At 43.2% G+C, this 20,096-nt stretch overlaps 1 protein-coding gene across 1 annotated transcript in view; it reads left to right on the top strand.

Moving 5' to 3' along the window:
- The window catches only part of msh3 (mutS homolog 3 (E. coli)), a 254,529-nt gene that overhangs the window by 203,794 nt on the left and 30,639 nt on the right, over positions 1-20,096 (top strand). Inside the window, exon 22 of the mRNA XM_078396561.1 lies at positions 17,782-17,929. Coding sequence (XP_078252687.1) covers positions 17,782-17,929 — 148 coding nt within the window. The remainder of the gene's footprint in view (positions 1-17,781; positions 17,930-20,096) is intronic.

Raw genomic sequence — 20,096 nt, 5'->3', positions numbered from 1 at the left:
AAGGCTTTTCACGGTGTATCCTGGCAACAAATTTCTATTTTTAAAAGCTGCATTATGTTAAATTAAAACCGTACGATATGTCATAATTGCAAACCCGGATGCGCACAATCGGGATAAAAGTGTTTCACAACTTCTTTGAAACAAAACCTTTGGCCTTTTTTGTTCTGCCATATTTTGTGGAATTGTAAATGACCCAATAAGATTTTGAGGCAAGCTACAATTGGTTATGTTTGGCCGTTTGCACAGCGTTAATAGACACAAACTGCTGGAGTATCTCAGCGAGTCAGGCAGCATTTCTGGAGAATAGAAATAATTGACATTTTGGACCGAGACCCTTCTTCAGATTAAGTCCCGCTGAGTTACTCCAGCATTAGGTATTCCAGATACTATTTAACAAACATTTAACAAAGATTTAGACACATACATGGATAGGGTAGGTTTAGAGGAATATGGGCCAAAGGTTGGCAGGTTGGACTAGTGTAGATGGGGCATGTTGGTTGGCGTGGGCAAGTTGGGCCGAATGACCTGCTTCTATACTGTATAGCCCTATGACCAGGAAGGTGCCTGGCATGGTGCGTTTCAGTGAGGAGGCGAGACTTGGGAAGATAGGTGTGTTTTCCCTGGAGAGAGAGAGAGGAGGTCGAGAGAGGACAAATGGAGTAACTCAGCGGGTCAGGCATGGGCAGGTTTGAGGTCCATAAAATTAAGAGGGGTGTAGATAGACTGCAGGAAACTTTTTCCTATATCAGAGTTAGATAAAACTAGAAATTTGGAGTGACGGGGAAGAGATTTAGAAGAGATCGATGGGAGACTTTTTTTGCCCAGAAAGTGGGGAATACCTGGATGCACTGCCTGACTGAATCATGGAAGCAGAGTTGTTGACACATTTAAATTTTTTCCAGGTAAGCAATTGTATTACCTGAACATTTTGGGTTATGGGCCAAGTGCTGAAAGATGGGATTAATACGGATGGTCAGTGTGGACATGGTGGGTCAAATGGCCTGTTTCCACGTGAAATGACTCTGTGACCCTAGAAAATAAATCTTCTATTACTCAGTCTGTGCATCTGATGAGATTTCTACAAATTGAATTCTACCGTTGCCTTTGTTCCATGAATTATGGATAAAATTGGTCCAAATTTTCCAGGATGTGACTATCACTGGACATTTACAGTACAATATATCTTTGTGGCACAGTGTGAAATTGGCACAAGCTAAGGTTGATTGCTTTTCCTGTCAGGATTGTCCAGGATTTAGGGTCCTGGAGCAGTAGCATCTCAGCGGCGGAAGGGAAGAGACTCGACAAGCTGGTCAGGAAGGCCAGCTCTGTCCTGGGTTGCCCCCTCGACTCAGTGCAGGTGGTGGGAGAGAGGAGGATGATGGCAAAGTTAACATCGCTGCTGGACAACGACTCCCACCCCATGCAGGACACTGTCACTGCACTGAGTAGCTCCTTCAGTGACAGACTCCTTCACCCCAAGTGCGTGAAGGAGAGATATAGGAGGTCCTTCCTTCCCGCTGCTGCGAGACTGCACAACCAGCACTGCTCCCAGCAGACGAGTCAACAGTAACAGTTAAGAATACACAGAAGACTGATGACAATTTACCCTTGTCTTTACTTTTATTTATGGTGAATGATCTCTTGCTATCCACTTTGCTGCTGTAATACTAAATTTTCCCAGTGTGGGACGAATAAAGGAATATATTATTATTATTATTATTATTATTATTATTATTATTATTATTATTATTATTATTATTACACTTTATACAAGGGGCCAAGTGATTTGGGAATGGTTCAGGAAAGTATGGAGGAGTTGAAGATTGGCCCTGATCCTAAATGAATGGAGGAGCAAACAAATGGAACTGAATGGTCGATCCTTAATTCTTTTGCTTTGTGTATTCTTAATAAATACAGATGGGAAACAAGGCAGACAGCAGTCTTGTTTTTGTTTATTGACAATTTTGGAGGGTTGCTAGCAAGGCCAACATTCATTGTCTGTACCTGATTCACCTTGAAGATGGTGGGGCAACTCCTGATTAACTACTGTTGTCCGTATGGTGAAAGCCCCAAGTGCACTTTAGGTTAAAGGTTCTTGGATTTTAACGGAGAGCATGGAATGAATGGTACAGCACAGGAATAGGTCCATCAGCCTGCAAAGTCTGTACCGAACATGATGCAAAGTTAACCTAATCTCCTCTGCCTGCATATGATCCATGTCCCCCAATTCCTTACATGTCCATGTGCATTTAAAAAAACCTCTTAAATGCCATTATTATTTCTGCCACCAACATCCCTGGCAGCGTGTTCCTGGCACCCACCATTCTGTATATAAACCCCTCACAAAGTTGCCTCGCAAATCTCCTCTCCTCTTAATGCCACTCTCACCTTAAAGCCATGTCCTCTAGTCCCTGACGCTGAGGAAAAGGGTTGTGGCTGTCTATCTATGCCTCTCATAATTGAAGGGTCTCGACCTGAGGTGTTGCCTGTTCCTATTATCCAGAGATGCTGTCTGTGTCACTGAGTTGCTCCACCTTTTTGTGTCTTCTCTTCGGTTTAAACCAGCATGTGCAGTTCTTTCCTACACATTATGTATACTTCTATCAGGTTTCCCCTCAACTTCCGATGTTGCATCCTCCTCTGTCTCCTTCCACCAGGCCAATTTTGAATCCAGTTGACTAGCTCATCCTTGATCCCATGTGATCTAACCTCCCATGTAGCCTACCATGTTGGACATGGTCAAAGTCCTTGCAAAAGTTCCTGAAGGCGATGTCCACAGCCCTGCCCTCTTCATTCCTCTTATTGACCACTTGTAAATATGATCACATTTGTGAGACCTAATTTCCCACTCATAGAGTGCTACAGTGTGGAAACAGGCCCTTTGGCCCAACTTGCCCACACCGGCCAACAATGTCCCAGCTACACTAGTCCCACCTGCCTGCGCTTGGTCCATATCCCTCCAAACGTGTCCTATCCATAGTCCCAGCCTCACCTACCTCCTCTGGCAGCTTGTTCCTTACACCCACCACCCTTTGTGTGAAAAAGTTACCCCTCATATTCCTGTTAAATCTTTTCCCTATCACCTTTAACCTATGTTCTCTGGTCCTCGATTCCCCTACTCAGGGCAAGAGACCCTGTGCATCTACCCGATCTATTCCTCTCATGATTTTATTCACCCATAACCCCGTGTTATCTATCCCTAATTAGTACTTGCCTATCCAATGCTGGGAGATACTCTCTCTCAGAATCCCCTCCAATAACATAACAATATTATCCATTTTCTAATCTTACGCTTCCTTTTCCCCTAGCTGAAGATGATGCAGAGGGCAGTGGAGGCCAATTCTCTGAATACATTCAAGAGAGAGCTAGATAGAGCTCTTAAGGATAGCGGAGTCAGGGGGTATGGGGAGAAGGCAGGAACGGGGTACTGATTGAGAATGATCAGCCATGATCACATTGAATGGCGGTGCTGGCTCGAAGGGCCGAATGGCCTACTCCTGCACCTATTGTCTATTGTCTATTGTCTATAGCCCTATGGATTTATCCACCCTAATATTCTTTAAAACTGCTAGCACCTCTTCTTATGTAAATCAGACACGATCCAACTCATCATTGCTCATTTCCGTGAATTCCTTTGATTGCAATACCTTCTCCTCAGTAAAAACGTCCAAATATTAATTTACACAACCACGTTGATCCTTAAGGGACCTATTCTCTCTTCCTTGTTATCCTTTTGCTCTTAACATATCTGCAGCATCTCTTTCAATGAGCGAGCAGGCAAGTGAAATGCAGACACAAAGTGCTGGCAGAACACGGCGGGTCAGGCAGCATCTCTGGAGACAAAGGATGGGTGGCGTTTTGGGTCAGGAACCTTCTTCAAGCTACCCATCCTTTTTCTCCAGAGATGCGGCCTAGCCCGCTGAGTTACTCCGGCACTTTGTGTCTATCTTCGGTATATCTGCAGCGAAATGTGAATCGATTGATACATGGTGGGGGCATATGCGGTGAGGACTATCGAAAGGGTATTGGATCAGAATGAGAAAGAAAAGAATTGGAGGGTACAGTGGGATTGGTTGCATTGTCCTTCCAATGACCTGAAATGAACTCAAAGCTAAATGGCCGCGTCCTGTGTTATTATTGTTCTCTAATTTTATACAATCGGGGAAATTAATTTACAGTGAATAAACTGGATTTAAATGTACAGAAGAATTAGGAAAGAGAGATAAAGTGGTTATATTGTGCATTTAAGTCCATTCCAACTCTGCGTGTATGAGATTTGTCCGGGAAGCATTGCTACTGGATCTTGTAATGATGAATGTATCAGAGCCATTAATAGAAGTAAATCGATGGAAATATCTAGGCAAATAATATTGCTTGAGGCATTGGCAAGAAGGACAAAGACATGATGAAGTCCAAATTGAAGCTGATTTCTAGGAAGTGAGAACAGAATTTAGGAACGTAAAATGGTTGACAGCATTGGCAAACATTGATGCAGAACAGCAAGGCAAAATATTTAAAGTGTTTCCAGAGGGAACAGGAAAAACACATTCTACTAAAAAACAAATGAAATACAAAATGAGACGCAAGGGGAAAATTGAGGGCAAGGAAACGGGCATAGACAGCCTCAGAGAACATGGCAAGGGAAAATGTAAACACATTAGGAGAGCAGTGCAAAGCTGATTTGAAAGGCAAAGAAGAAATATAAAATTAACTTATCAAGGAACTTAAAGCATAGTTGAGAATATTGGTAGGAAGGAACTGCAGATGCTGGTTTATACTGAAGATAGACTTCAAGTAACCCTTGCATCCTCTCTCTCTACGTCCCTCCCCCTCCCTAGTCGTTGTACTAGTTTCACTGTCGTCCTGTTGAGTTTCACTGTCTGTATAACTCATTATAACCTACCCCACAGCCAACCATGATCCATTGTAGGCACCACCTTTCCTTGATAGACAATAGATAATAGACAATAGGTGCAGGAGGAGGCCATTTGGCCCTTCGAGCCAGCACCGCCATTCAATGTGATCATGGCTGATCATTCTCAATCAGTACCCCGTTCCTGCCTTCTCCCCATACCCCCTGACTCCGCTCTCCTTAAGAGCTCTATCTAGCTCTCTCTTGAATGCATTCAGAGAATTGGCCTCCACTGCCTTCTGAGGCAGAGAATTCCACAGATTCACAACTCTCTGACTGAATTTTTTTTTCCTCATCTCAGTTCTAAATGGCCTACGCCTTATTCTTAAACTGATCATCATTGCTTTTTGCATATCTTTCATTCATTTGTTCTATTTACCTTCTATGTCTCTTGTTTCCCTTTCACCTGACTCTCGGTCTGAAGAAGGGTCTCGATCCGAAACATCATGTATTCGTTTTCTCCAGGGATGGTGCCTGTCCCGCTGAGTTACTCCAACTTTTTCTGTCAATCTTCTTTGAAAATATTGGGCTGGATATGGCCGGCTACCCGCGATCACTTCTAGACCACTGGGATCACTTCTTGGGCAGAGGTGACCAGTGCAGAAGGGACGGGTTGCACCTTAGTTGGAGGGGGCCCGACATTCTGGCAGGCAGGTTTGCTCGTGCTACACGGGTGGGTTTTAACTAAACAGTGCGGGGGGTGGAGTCAACAGCGTGGAAGCGTATGCGTGCAGTTAACGGGAAAGAGAGTGTAGGGAAGGTCACGTTTAAACTAACAGGGCAGGGGGATGGGAACCAATGCAAGGAGACAGAGGGCGATAAAAGGAGGACAGAAGCAAAAGGTAGAAGGGAGAAATGAAAAACAAACCTGAAAGCATTGTGCCTGAATGTGAGGAGCATTCGTAATAAGGCGGATGAATTGAATGCGCAGTTAGTAGCTAAGGGATATGAATTAGTTGGAATTACTGATGATATAGTTGGAATCACCAGCGGAGACATGGCTCCAGGGTGACCAAGGCTGGGAGCTAAACATGCAGGGGTACTCAATATTCAGGAAGGATCGACAGAAAGGAAGAGGAGGTGGGGTGGCATTGCTGGTTAAAGAGGAGATTAATGCAATAGCAAGGAGAGACATTAGCTTGGATGCTGTAGAATCAGTATGGGTAGAACTGCGAAATAGTCAAGGGCAGAAAACGCTTGTTGGAGTTGTGTACAGAACACCAAACAACAGTAGGGAGGTTGGGGATAACAACAAGCAGGAAATTAGGAATGCCTGCAGCAAAGGTACAGCAGTTACCATGGGTAACTTTAATCTACATATAGATTGGGACAACCAAATTGGTAGCAGCACAGAGGGGGAGGATTTCTTGGAATGTATACGGAATGATTTTTGAAGCGAATATATAGAATAACCGACTAGAGGGCAGGCTATCCTATACTGGGTATTGTGTAATGAGGAAGTTAGCGATCTTGTTGTGCAAAGCCCTTGGGCAACAGTGACCATAATATGGTGTAATTCTGCATTAGGATGGAGAGTGACACGGTTAATTCAGAGTCTAAGGTCCTGAACTTAATGAAAGGAGACTTTGAAGGTATGAATCAGGAATTGGCTAGGATAGACTGGCAAATTATACTTAAAGGGTTGACAGTGGAGATGCAATGGCACAGATTCAAAGACCGCATGGATGAACTCCAAAAATTGTTCATCCCTGTCTGACGAAAAAATAAAATGGGAAAGGCGGGCGGCTTAACCGTGGCTAACGAGGGAAATCAAGGATAGTGTTTTATATAAATCCAAGGAAGAGGCATATAAATTGGCAAGAGGAAGCAGCAAACCGGAGGACTGGGAGAAACTTAGAATTCAACAGAGGAGGACAAAGGGGTTAATTAAGGGGAAAAAAGAGCATGAAAGAATGCTTGTGGGGAATATAAAAACTGACTCTAAAAGCTTCTTTAGATATGTTAAAAGGAAAAGATTAGTGAAGACAAATGTAGGCCCCTTACAATCAGAGACAGGTGAATTGATAATGGAAAACAGGGAAATGGCAGAACAGTTAAACGTGTACTTTGGTTCTGTCTTCACTCAGGAAGACAAAAATAATCTCCCAGAAATACTAGGGGACTGAGTATCTAGTGGGAGTGAGGAACTGAAGGGAATCCACATTAGTCAGGTGTTAGGTAAACTGTTGGGACATGTAAACTGCTTGTGCATCTGTCACTGAAAGTAAGCATGCAGGTACAGCAGGCAGCGAAGGAAACTAATGGCATGTTGGCCTTCATTGCGAGAGGATTTGAGTTAAGGAGCAAGGAGATCCTACTGCAGTTGTACAGGGCCCTGGTGAGACTGCACCTGGAGTATTGTGTGCAAGTTTGGTCTCCTAATTTGAGGAAGGATATTATTGCTATTGAGAGTGTGCAGCGTAGGTTCACCAGGTTAATTCCCGGGATGGTAGGACTGACATCTGATGAAAGAATAGGTTGACTGGGCTTGTATTCACTGGAATTTAGAAAGATGAGAGGGAATCTTATGGAAACATATAAAATTCTTAAAGGATTGGACAGGCGAGATGCAGGAAAAATGTTCCCGATGTTGGGGGAGTCCAGAACCAGGGGTCACAGTTTAAGAATAAGGGGTAGGCCATTTAGGACTGAGATGAGGAATAAAATTTCACCCAGAGAATTGTGAATCTGTGGAATTCTCTGCCATAGAAGGCAGTGGAGGCCAATTCACTGGATATTTTCAAGAGGGAGTTAGATTTAGCTCTTAGGGCTAAAGGAATCAAGGGATATGGGGAGAAAGCAGGAACGGAGTACTGATCAGCCACGATCATATTGAATGGCGGCGCTGGCTGGAAGGGCCGAATGGCCTATTTTTCTGTTTCTATGATCCTTTCATGCGTGCACTCACCCTGGTCAAATTGAGAGGGCTGACTGGTGTGCCTCTGCACAGAGATCACCGTGGCAACCAAGAGGGCCTGTCCCCAGAATGTCTCCTGACAATCTTTGACGGTGAGATGTTTTTAAAACAATTGAATAAATTTAAAGATAAGTGATGAGTGTACAACACATTCTTATATTGGGATAATTGAAGGCATTAAAGTAAATATCTATTTGGATATTTTTTTTTGCCTTTTCTTTGCTTTCCAATTGTCAGGTTGGGTATCATCATGCACCTTTATTCAAATATGTAGAGAGGCAAAAAATAGCTAACTATAGGCCAATTAGCCTAATTTATTGTTAGATAAATGCTAGAATCAATGTTTCAGCAGCAAATTTGGGAAATCATAATCTAATCAAGTAGATGGGATGGCACAGTGGCGCAGCGGTAGAGTTGCTGCCTTACAGCGCCAGAGACCCGGGTTCTATCCTGACTGCGGGTGCTATCTGTACGAAGTTTGTACAATCTCCCCGCATCATGGTTGGGTTTTCTCCGGGCACTCTGGTTTCCTCCCACACTCCAAAGGCTTACAGGTTTGCATGTTAATTGGCTTGGTACAATTACGAATTGTCCCCAGATAGTGTTGGTGTGCGGGGATCGCTGGTCGGTGTGGACGCAGTGGGCCAAAGGGTCTGTTTACGTAAAGTAAGCCAATCTTCCATCCATCCATCCCCATATGTCATCTCCAACACTGGGGTCTTAATTTGTGACTTCATCTTTCGTGAAGTACCTTGGTGAATACCTTTTGGAAGTCCAATACAATAGTTCTCTATATGCTGTTGTCAAGACTTTCATGGAGCAATGACGATTTTAGTTTATTTTATAGTTTCATTTGGAGATGCAGTGCGGAAACGGAGATGAGCAGAAAGGGAGATGAGCAGTGAATTTTAGTTTGATAATCTGTGACCACTGAAGTAGCACGGGATCCGTGTTGGGGCTGCATCTGCTTACAATATACATGAGAACATTTGGAAGACGAAAGCAAATATTTGTTATGCAGTTAACATTAAAAAACAGGTGGTGAGAAGTTGTGAGGAGGATGCACTCTTCAGAAAGATATTGATATCTTGAATGAGTGGGTAAAAAGTTGGCAAATGAAGTATAATTGAAAAAATGTGAAGGAAGAACAAAAGGAAAGTATTATTTAAACAGAAAGAGGAATTGCAGAAAGCTGCAGCACAAAGCAATCGGGTAACCCTATGCGTGCATATCCATGTGCCCGTCTCAAAGCCTCTTAAATTCCATTATCGTATCTGCAAAGATATGCCTGGAAAAAAAAGGTCATTTTATTTTTTATGTATGTTCATTGTCCTAGGGTATGAACCCTCTGCTAGCATGTTGTGGCTTCCAGCATTTTCTGTTTTATTTCTGTTAGCTATCTTGGTTAGGGGAGGGATCTGATTGATTGGTTGATTGATTGGTTGGTTGATTGATTTATTGATTGATTGATTGATTGATTGGTTGATTGATTGGTTGATTGATCAATTGATTGATCGATTGATTGATTGATTGATTGATCGGTCGGTCGGTCGAATGATTGAACGAGCGAACGAACTTTATTCATCCCCGGAGGGAAATTGGTCAGGATGCTAACTATTAACCACTTGTCCTCAGAATAATTGCATGGGATTTGTTTGTTTTGTCTCTGATACTGCAAGGTCTCGCTCTTTACATTTACCACAAAGCATCCCATCAGTATTGGCTTTTGAAGACAAGCTTGTATTTTTATGCTTAAGTCTCCAGAACCTACAATACTACGACCCCCAAGGTGAGAATGCGACAGTCTGAAGTATTAATCGTAACTATCACTAGTAGGTGATGTGCCTACCCCATGGAAGCAGCACTCTACTTGAAAAAAAAAAAATAGGTGCAGGAGGGGGTCATTCAGCCCTTCTAGCCAGCATCGCCATTCATTGTGATCATGGCTGATCATCCACAATCAGTAACTCCTGCCTGCCTTCTCCCCATACACCTTGATTCCGCTAGCCCCAAGAGTTCTATCTAACTCTCTTTTAAATTCATCCAGTGAATTGGCCTCGACTGCCTTCTGTGGCAGAGAATTCCACAAATTCACAACTCTTTGGGTGAAAAAGTTTTTTCTCATCTCAGTTTTAAGTGGCCTCCCATTTATTCTTAGACTGGGGCCCTGGTTCTGGACTCCCCCAACATTGGGAACATTTTTGCTGCATCTAGCCTGTCCAGTCCTTTTATAATTTTATATGTTTCTATGAAATTGTGTTTGTATTTCCATGATATCAATTAAATGGCCAACTGAGAAGCAAAGTAGGTAGGAAAACTTCAGAAAGAATTTTATGAATTTCTACAACTCTAGTTCTAAGGCGAAGATAGGCACAAAATGCTGGAGTAACTCAGCGGGACAGGCAGCATCTCTGGAGAGAATGAATGGGTGATGTTTTGGGTCGAGACGCTTCTTAAGACTGAAAGTGTAAGGCATTCGGAGTCATATTAAGGCATTTGATAAAGACCCTCATAATAGGCTGATCCAGAAAATTAAGATGCGTGGAATCCATGGTGACTTGGTTGTTTGGATTCAGAACTGATTCACTTATAGAATTCAATAGACAATAGACTGTAAAGGATTGTGCTGGGAGGGAGTTATTCTGGCTGGAGATCAGTCACCAGTGAAATTCCGCAGGAATCTGTGCTGGCACCTCTGTAGTTTGTGATACATATGAAAGACGTGGTCATAAAGATATGGGAAGGAACTGGAGAAGCTGGTTTTAACCGAAGGTTTAAACCATCCTTGGTCATAAATGTAGATGGGTTGGTTAATAAACAAACACCAAAATTTAGAACGGAGATGAGGAAGAACTTTTTCAGTCAGAGAGTGGTGAAGGTGTGGAATTCTCTGCCTCAGAAGGCAGTGGAGGCCAGTTTGTTGGATGCTTTCAAGAGAAAGCTGGATAGAGCTCTTAAGGATAGCGGAGTGAGGGGGTATGGGGAGAAGGCAGGAACGGGGTACTGATTGAGAGTGATCAGCCATGATCGCATTGAATGGCGGTGCTGGCTCGAAGGGCTGAATGGCCTACTCCTGCACCTATTGTTTATTATCTATTATTATCTATTATTGATGGAGTTGCAGACAACGAGGAAGGCTATCAAAGTATACAGCAGGATATAGATCAGCTACAAAAAATAGGCGAAGAAATGGCTAATGGAGTGTAATCTGAGGAAGTGTGAAATGCTGGCAGGTAGAATGTAAAGGGAAAGTATACGGTAACTGGTAAGAACCTTGGGCAGCAGTGATGTGGCAGAGGGATCTTGGGGTCCAAGTCCAGAGCTTCCTGAAAGTGATAACATATCAATAGTATGGTTGACAAGGCGTATGGTACGTTTGTCTTCATCGGTCGGGACATTGAGTACAAGAGCCATTGTGTGCAGTTCTGGTCACTTCATTACAGGGAGGATGTGGAGGCTATGGAAAGGGTGCAGATGAGGTTTACCAGAATGATACCTAGATTCGAGGGTACTAGTTAGAATGGCGACGTTGGACAAACTTGGATTGTTTTCTCTGGAACGTCGGAGGTTGGGGGGAGACCTGATAGAATAATAATAATAATAATAATAATAATAATAATAATAATAATAATAATAATAATAATAATAATAATAATAATAATAATAATAATAATAATAATAATAATAATAATAATAATAATAATAATAATAATAATAATAATAATAATAATTTTTGTATTTGTCATATGTAGGTTGGCACAGGGTCAACGGTACAATGAAATGTATTTGACAAGACAACGGGTCACCTCAGCAGTAATATTCCAAGGATAAATAAGATTTTTAAAATGACATTAGTAAGGTAAAAAGACAATATTAAAAATAGGTAAAATGACGATATTAAAAATAATCAACATATATGATTTGAAATGTGTTTATGAGTTCAGAAGCCTGATGGCCTGATGGTAGAAACTGTTCTTAAGTCTGGTGGTACGCGCAGCCACACTCCTGTATCGTATATAAAATGACGTGAAGCATAGATAGAGCAGACAGTCAGAGCCGATGTGAAAGCCTCGTAAATGCCGCCATCTTATCTTTCTCCACCGCCACCCCTGGAAGTCCGTTTCAGGCTCTCATGTGAAAAAAAAACTTGCTCTGTATATCTCATTTAAACTCTGCTCCTCTTACCTTAAAACTGTGTGCCCTCTAGTGGAAATCACAAGACTAGAGGGCATAGTTTAAGGCAAGAGGGGCAAAGTTTCAAGGAGATATTTGGTTTAGAGATACAGCATGGAAGCAGGCCCTTTGGCCCATCAAGTCCACACTGACCATCAATCGCGCGAATACACTAATTCTATGTTATCACAGTTTCTCATCCACTCCCTACACTCCAGGGGTAATGTACAGAGGCCAATTAACCTTCAAACCCGCACATCTTTAGGGTGTGGGAGTAAAACCGGAACACCGGAGGAAACCCATGCAGTCACTGGGCAAACGTGCAAACTTCACACAGTCAGCACCTCGAGGTCAGGATTGAATACAGGTCTCTGACGCTACGAGGCAACAGCTCTACCAGCTGCGTCTCTGCTCGCCCGCGTGCAGGGCAAGTTTTTCACACGGAAGGTGGTGGGTGCCATAAACACGCTGCCAGCGAGGCAGATATGATAGTGATATTTAAGAGGCTTTTAGATGGGCACATGGGTATGCAGGGAATGGAGGGATATGGATCACGTGCGGGCAGAGGACATTAGTTTATCTTGGCATCATGTTCAGCATGGGCATTGTAGGCCAAAGAGCCTGTTCCTGTGCTGCACTGTTTGATGGTCTTTGTTCTTTAAATGGCCATTTAATTACTAAACCCAATCGGTGCCCCTTTGATTAATGTAAAGCCCCTCAATTTCCATTGTGTGACATTTACATTAGCCAAACAGCACCAGGGAAAATACTGCCCCAATATCCTCATCTCCCTGTCACAGCACAATACTGTCATCCTCATCTCCCTGTCACACCACGATAGACACAAAATGCTGGAGACACTCAGCGGCACGGTAGCGCAGCAGTAGAGTTGCTACCTTCCAGTGCCAGAGACCCGGGTTTGATCCTGACTACAGGTGCTGCCTGCACGGAGTTTGTACTTTCTCCCCGTGACCACGTGGGTTTTTTCCGGGTGCTCCGGTTTCCTCCCACACTCCAAAGACGTGCAGGTTTGTAGGTTAATTGCCTTGGTATAAATGTAAGCTATCCCTAGTATGTGTGTGCGTAGGATAGCGTTAATGTGCGTTGGTCGGTGTGGACTCGGTGGGCCAAAGGGCTTGTTTCTGCACTGTATCTCTAAACTAAACTAAACATCTCGACTCGAAATGTCACCCATTCCTTCTCTCCAGCGATGCTGCCTGTCCCGCTGAGTTACTCCAGCATTTTGTGTCTATCAGCATCTGCAGTTCCTTTCTACACTGAATATCCCTTGGTCAATAGATAACACTGATCCCTATTATTTGAAGTGGGCATGCATGTGATAACAAACAAACAACTTCAGACCAATCTCCAACCTACCATTTCTGTCCAAAGTTTTGGAACGTGCTGTAGCTTCCCAACTCAAATACCACCTCTCTACCAATAACCTGTATGAAACTTTCCAATCCGGATTCCGCTCCAACCACTGTACTGAAACTGCGCTCCTCAAAATCACAAACGACCTTTTCCTCTCCTCTGACGCTGGCAACCTCAACATCCTCATCCTACTTGACCTCAGCGCCGCCTTTGACACCATAAATCACTCCATTCTCCTCACCCGACTTGAAACCTCCTTTAACATCACCGGCACAGCCCTATCCTGGTTCAAATCTTACCTCTCTGACAGGCACCAGTTCATCTCCATTAACAACTGTAAATCCCCCACCGCTCCCCTCCCCCAAGGTGTCCCCCAAGGCTCAGTCCTTGGCCCCCTCCTCTTCATCCTCTACCTGTTCCCCCTTGGTCAATTAATCCGCCGTCATGGTCTCAACTTCCACTGCTTCGCCGATGATATCCAGCTCCTCATCTCCACCAAGTCAATCTCCACCACCACACACTCTACACTGACAAACTGCATCACTGAAATAAAATCTTGGCTTCAATCAAATTTCCTCAAACTCAACTGCAACAAATCTGAAATCATCATCATTGGTCCAAAAACGCTCACCAAATCCACCCAAAACTTCATCCTCAATATTGATGGTCTCCCAGTATCCACCTCCCCTCACATCCGGAATCTTGGAATCATCTTTGATCAAACCCTCTCCTTCGACAAACACATCAAACACATCACAAAGACAGCCTTCTTCCACCTCAAAAACATTGCCCGTCTCCGTCCATCCCTCTCCTTCACAGCTGCAGAAACCCTCATCCACGCCTTCATCACCTCCCGTCTGGACTACTGCAATAGCCTCCTCTATGGCTCACCCTCAAAAATCATCAGTAAACTTCAATACATTCAAAACTCCGCTGCCCGTCTACTCACCCACTCCCCGATCCGTGACCATATCACCCCCGTCCTTTACAAACTCCACTGGCTCCCCATCCCCCAGAGAATCCAATACAAAATCCTCCTCATGACCTACAAAGCCCTCCATAACCTGGCCCCATCCTACCTGACTGACCTCCTCCACAGGCACACTCCCACCTGCACCCTCCGCTCTGCTGCTGCCAATCTCCTGTCCCGCCCCATCCGGACCAAACTCAGATCCTGGGGGGACAGGGCTTTCTCCATCGCTGCTCCCACCCTATGGAACTCACTACCCCAAACCGTCAGAGACTCCTCCTCACTCACCACATTCAAAACATCACTGAAGTCTCACCTGTTCAGCACTGCCTTCAACCACTGACCGTCACCTCACCTTCTGTCTCCTTTTTCTGTTCGTTTACTTATTTATCTATTTATTCACTTCTCTATGTTCTAGAAATCCCTGTAAAGCGTCTTTGAGTGTTTGAAAAGTGCTATATAAATGTAATGCATTATTATTATTATTATTATTATAAGGTTTGTTAATTTAAATTGTTATGTCCAGTTATGTGAATGGCATAATAGAAGTACAAATAGTATGTGTTCTTTTCCTTTGATATGCACATCTTGTCATTATTCATATATAATTAGTATCCTTATTCAGGCAGCAATTATCTATGTAGAATTTTAACGTGAAAATTAAAGGTCATTTTTAATGTTCTTTTACTTCCTGCAGCATGGATGAATTACCAAGGTCTGATAGATGTCTAATGGTGCCGTGGGAACTGCAATGTAATTTTGTTGATGGAGCCAAATACATTATTATCGTACGATAATAAAGACTTGTAAAGCACAAAGAGAAACTGCCTCAAAGAAATTATGCGGCGGATGAAAATTCATTAAAAAATAATAGCAAGAAGAGATGCAAATGGTAGAAATCTGAAATAAAAGCAGAAAATGCAGGAAACACTCAACAGGTCAACAGCATCTTTGCAAAAAGAGGCAAAGTTAATGATGCAGAGCACGGACCCTTTGTGAGGTCAGGCTTGTTAAAATCACAGCACCGTAACATGTTACAAACTGGAAATCACAGTCCAGGATTCTTAGATGTAAGGCAGTGCAATATGACTTACTTCCTTTTTTCTCTTCAGGAATATAAACTTCTCAAATCTGCATCCGTAGAGTTATGTGCGCGAGTGAATGTACCTGCTAAACGTGTAGAAAGGAACTGCAGATGCTGGTTTAAACCGAAGATGGGTACAAAAAGCTGGAGTAACTCAGCGGGTCGGGCAGCATCTCTGGAGAGAAGGAATGGGTGACATTTCGGGTCGAGGCCAGAAAATGTCGGGTCGGGTCGGGTCTGAAGAAGGGTCTCGACCTGAAACGTCACCCATTCCTGCTCTCCAGAGATACTGCCTGTCCCGCTGAGTTTCTATAGCTTTTTGCACCTATTAAACATGCAGCTTGTTGTTGTTTATATTTTATTTCGAACAAGAAAAATAAAAAAAGATTCAAACAAAGCAAAATAACAATAAAATGAAATGAACGATAAACCTATACTCAACTCAATGAATAGATTCTCATAAACAACACAAATTAAATCTTACATGTTTGAAAAGGAGTAGGAGGAAGTATACACTTATTTATTCCTACCCCTTCTCCATTACTCATCAATGAATCCCCACTGCACCTTAGTCTTATTTCGGCTTTTAAATGACTTGGCAGAGGTGACCAAGTTGCATCATCTAAGCAGTGCACTCCCAGCGCTACCAGGGAGTGGAGGTTCTTTGTGGCAGGATTATTATTTTATTACACTTTTGGTGATAGTCAAGTATAGAAAATATTTCAAGTGTTTGGGTCAGGTTTTAATTTCAGAGCTAAGTAGTCTTGCAATAGAGGGAACTAAAGAAACAAAACAGATGGTGGCAATCCAAAATAAAAGCACACAAAATCTTGGACGTTCTCAGCAGATCAGGCAGCTTCTGTGGAGATTGAAACAGAGTTGATGTTTCTGGTCTGTAGTCTAGGCTAACAATTGCAGTACGTACAATTTGCAGATGTTACATTGCAGCCAGCGTGGTAGAGAGGATGAATGTTTATGCTGATGGACAAGATGCTGGTCTTGTGCTGATCTTTGAGTCTTGGATTTGGACTCTTCTCAATATCTGGAGCGTATTTCATCATACGCCTAGTCTGCTTTGTAAAAGATTTTGGGGAGTCAGGAGGCGAGGACTCCCAATAGGTTACCCAGCGTCTGATCTGCTATTGTAGCCAATGTGGCTGGACCAGTTAAGTACTTGGTGAATGGTACAACCCCCCCTCCCCCCTGTTGTTGATGATGAGCAATTCTGTGATGATGGTGTCATTGAATTTTAAGGGAAGATGTTAAATGTTGAAATGTAGCTTATTTGGCTACTTATTCTGCCACTTATCAGCATGTTCCTGCTTATTGTAGTGGTCTTGCTTCCAGCAGACTTGGTTTGTTTTGCTCTGTTTGGTCATGGAATTTTTTTGATTCAGTTCAGTTGTAGGAGCGCACGTAAAAGTGAAACGTATGTTTTTCTACAAGCCTCAATAAAATGAAGTTAGGCGTAGAGAAGTAACTATTTTAAAAAAAACTTTCAACAACAAACTTCAAAAAGAAATGATTTTATATTTTGGATTTCATCGCTAAATGGCTGCAGTAGGACAAAGCTTCTGTCTATTTACGTACTTTAATCTCGGTGTCACATATTGTTAAAGCTGACATTGTCTTCCGAGTTACACATTTGGGTGCTTTGCGCAGAGATGCATAGTTTTGAATATTAAGTCATCAATAATCCACCCTTAAGGACACAAAGTGCTGGAGTAACTCAGCCGGTCGGGCAGCATCTCTGGAGAACGTGTTTGAAGAATGGTTTCGACCCGAAACGTCACCTATCCATGTTCTCCAGAGATGAATCTGACCTGTTGAGTTACTCCAGCACTTTGTGTCCTTCTGTGTATTACCCAGCATCTGCATTTCCTTGTTTCTAATAATCCACACTTTCCTGGTTTAACATGGTATTTCCTTGACAGTTGGGCCTTTTGACTCGTGTCAATGAGGAGAGTTCAGTTTGAATTTAGTTTATTGTCACATGTTCAGAGGTACAGTGAAAAGCTTTTGTTGCGTGCTATCCAGTCAGCGGAAAGACAATACATGATTACAATCGAGCCATTCAAGAGTTGGACCAAATCATCACTGTTGGGTGGAATTGAGGACAATCATGTAGCCAAACAGGAGGCTCACTACTTATGTTACAATTTTTTCTTCATTGATCAAGTCAGGGGTTTTGTTTTACTTGTTGATGGATAGGACTGTTCTTTAATTTTATTTCATACACAAATCACCATGCCCTTTTCTTGAGTGGCAACATATATTTTGGTCCATTATGGAGTTCAGTGATGCTGATTATTCCAATGGTGTGCAATGAAGCATTATAATTGTTCTTTCAGGTGAAGTCCCTGACACTCTTTGTTACCCACTACCCACCCGTGTGTGAGCTGGAGAAACTCTTCCCGCAGAACATCGGCAATTACCACATGGCTTTCCTGTTAAATGAGGAAGATGAACAAAATGGTTCGGATGTCAAAAAAATGAATGGCAAGTAAAATTTTCATTGCGTGGGAACGAACTGCAGGTGCTGGATCGCACCGAAGATAGACACAAAATGCCGGAGTAACTCAGTGGGACAGGCTGCATATCTGGAGAGAAGGAATGGGTGACTTTTCGGGTCGAGACCCTTCTTCAGACAAAAATGTCATTGTTCTGTTTGGGACCTAGGACAATGAAACACTCTTGAATTTGAGAATGGGCATCAGAACTTTAATTGCATAGGAAATAACCGCAGATGCTGGTTTAAACCGAGGATAAACACAGAAAGCTGGAGTAACTCAGCGGGACAGGCAGAAAAGCAGTCTGAAGAAGGGTCTCGACCCGAAACGTCACCCATTCCTTCTCTCCAAAGATGCTGCCTGTCCTGCTGAGTTACTCCAGCTTTTTGATTAGAATTTTAATTGTGACACTGACACAAAATGCTGGAGTAACTCATCGGGTCAGGCAGCATCTTCTTGGAGAAAATTGATTGTTGATCTTTTGAATCGGGACCCTTCTTGAAACTTTGGTTATGGAAAAGGCATACAAAAGCCTTTGTAATCCCGACTCTTTTGCCTTTTTATAACTAATTTACCGCAGATTAATGGACTGGAACCATTAACAGTAGTAGTTGACACCTTTATATGCCTTCTTAAATATAATGAAATATCCAAAGTCTTTCACGGAATTGCAGATTTCTGAAACAGGAACTTCTGTTCTTAAGATTTTTTTTTGGGGGGTGAGGCTGGGGGATGGGCTTGCTGAAAAAGATCTGCATCTGATTTTTTTTAGTCAAACCAGGATCTTTCCCATTCTCTCCCCCCCCCCCCACCTTTCGCCCCATTAATATCACTTGAGTTTCCAGAAGGTAGTGTGAGCAATCTTTTGCTGTGAGCCATTTTATTTTATTGGGAAGCAATGGAGAAGATTATTTGACACTAGGGGGTTTAGCTATTTCCTGCTCTTCTTAATGGCTAGGTCCATTAGACTATTGCTTTGGCATTCACATCCTATTGATTTGATGCATTTGGGCCCCAAGCCCCTCCATTTTGCCAGCGTTTGGTCATTCGGCATAGAAACAGGCCCTTCAGCCCACCGTGTCCCTGCCAACCATATATATATATATATATATACAGCCGGAAACAGGCCTTTTCGGCCCTCCAAGTCCGTGCCGCCCAGTGATCCCCGTACATTAACACTATCCTACACCCACTAGGGACAATTTTTACATTTACCCAGCCAATTAACCTACATACCTGTACGTCTTTGGAGTCTGTACCATCAACTACCCACTAACACTAATTACATTCTTTATTCTGTTGAACTCCCCCAAATTCCACTACTCATCCATTCACTCGGGGCAATGTACGGTGGCCAATTCACCTGCCACCACAGATGTCTTTTTGCATGTGAGTGTCCTTTTAGTATCACAAGTTGAGTTGGTATTAATCCTTCTTGCCACTCTGTGGCCTCTTCCTGTCGGTGGGTTGTGGTCTGAAGAAGGGTCGCGACCCGAAACGTCACCTCTTCCTTTTCTCCAGAGATGCTGCCAGACCCGCTGAGTTTAGTTTAGAGATACAGCGTGGAAACAGGCCCTTCGGCCCACCGGGTCCACGCTGACCAGCGATCTCCGCACATTAACACGACCCTACACCCACTAGGGACAATTTTTACATTTACCAAGCCAATTAACCTACAAACCTGTACGTCTTTTGAATGTGGGAGGAAACCGATGATCTCAAGCGGTTCACTGGGAGAACGTACAAACTCCGTACAGACAGCACCTGTAGACGGGATCGAACCCAGGTGTCCAGCGCTGCATTCAATAGACAATAGACAATAGACAATAGGTGCAGGAGTAGGCCATTCGGCCCTTCGAGCCAGCACCGCCATTCAATGTGATCATGGCTGATCATTCTCAATCAGTACCCCGTTCCTGCTTTCTCCCAATACCCCCTGACTCCGCTATCCTTAAGAGCTCTATCTAGCTCTCTCTTGAATGTATTCAGAGAATTGGCCTCCACTGCCCTCTGAGGCAGAGAATTCCACAGATTCACAACTCTCTGACTAAAAAAGTTTTTCCTCATCTCTGTTCTAAATGGCCTACCCCTTATTCTTAAACTGTGCCCCCTGGTTCTGGACTCCCCCAACATTGGGAACATGTTTCCTGCCTCTA

This window comes from Rhinoraja longicauda, chromosome 3 (genome assembly GCF_053455715.1).
Source record: "Rhinoraja longicauda isolate Sanriku21f chromosome 3, sRhiLon1.1, whole genome shotgun sequence".
In the NCBI taxonomy this organism is placed as follows: Eukaryota; Metazoa; Chordata; class Chondrichthyes; order Rajiformes; family Arhynchobatidae; genus Rhinoraja; species Rhinoraja longicauda.
The sequence above is the reverse complement of the archived record's forward strand: the minus strand, read 5'-3'. Positions and strand labels throughout refer to the sequence as shown.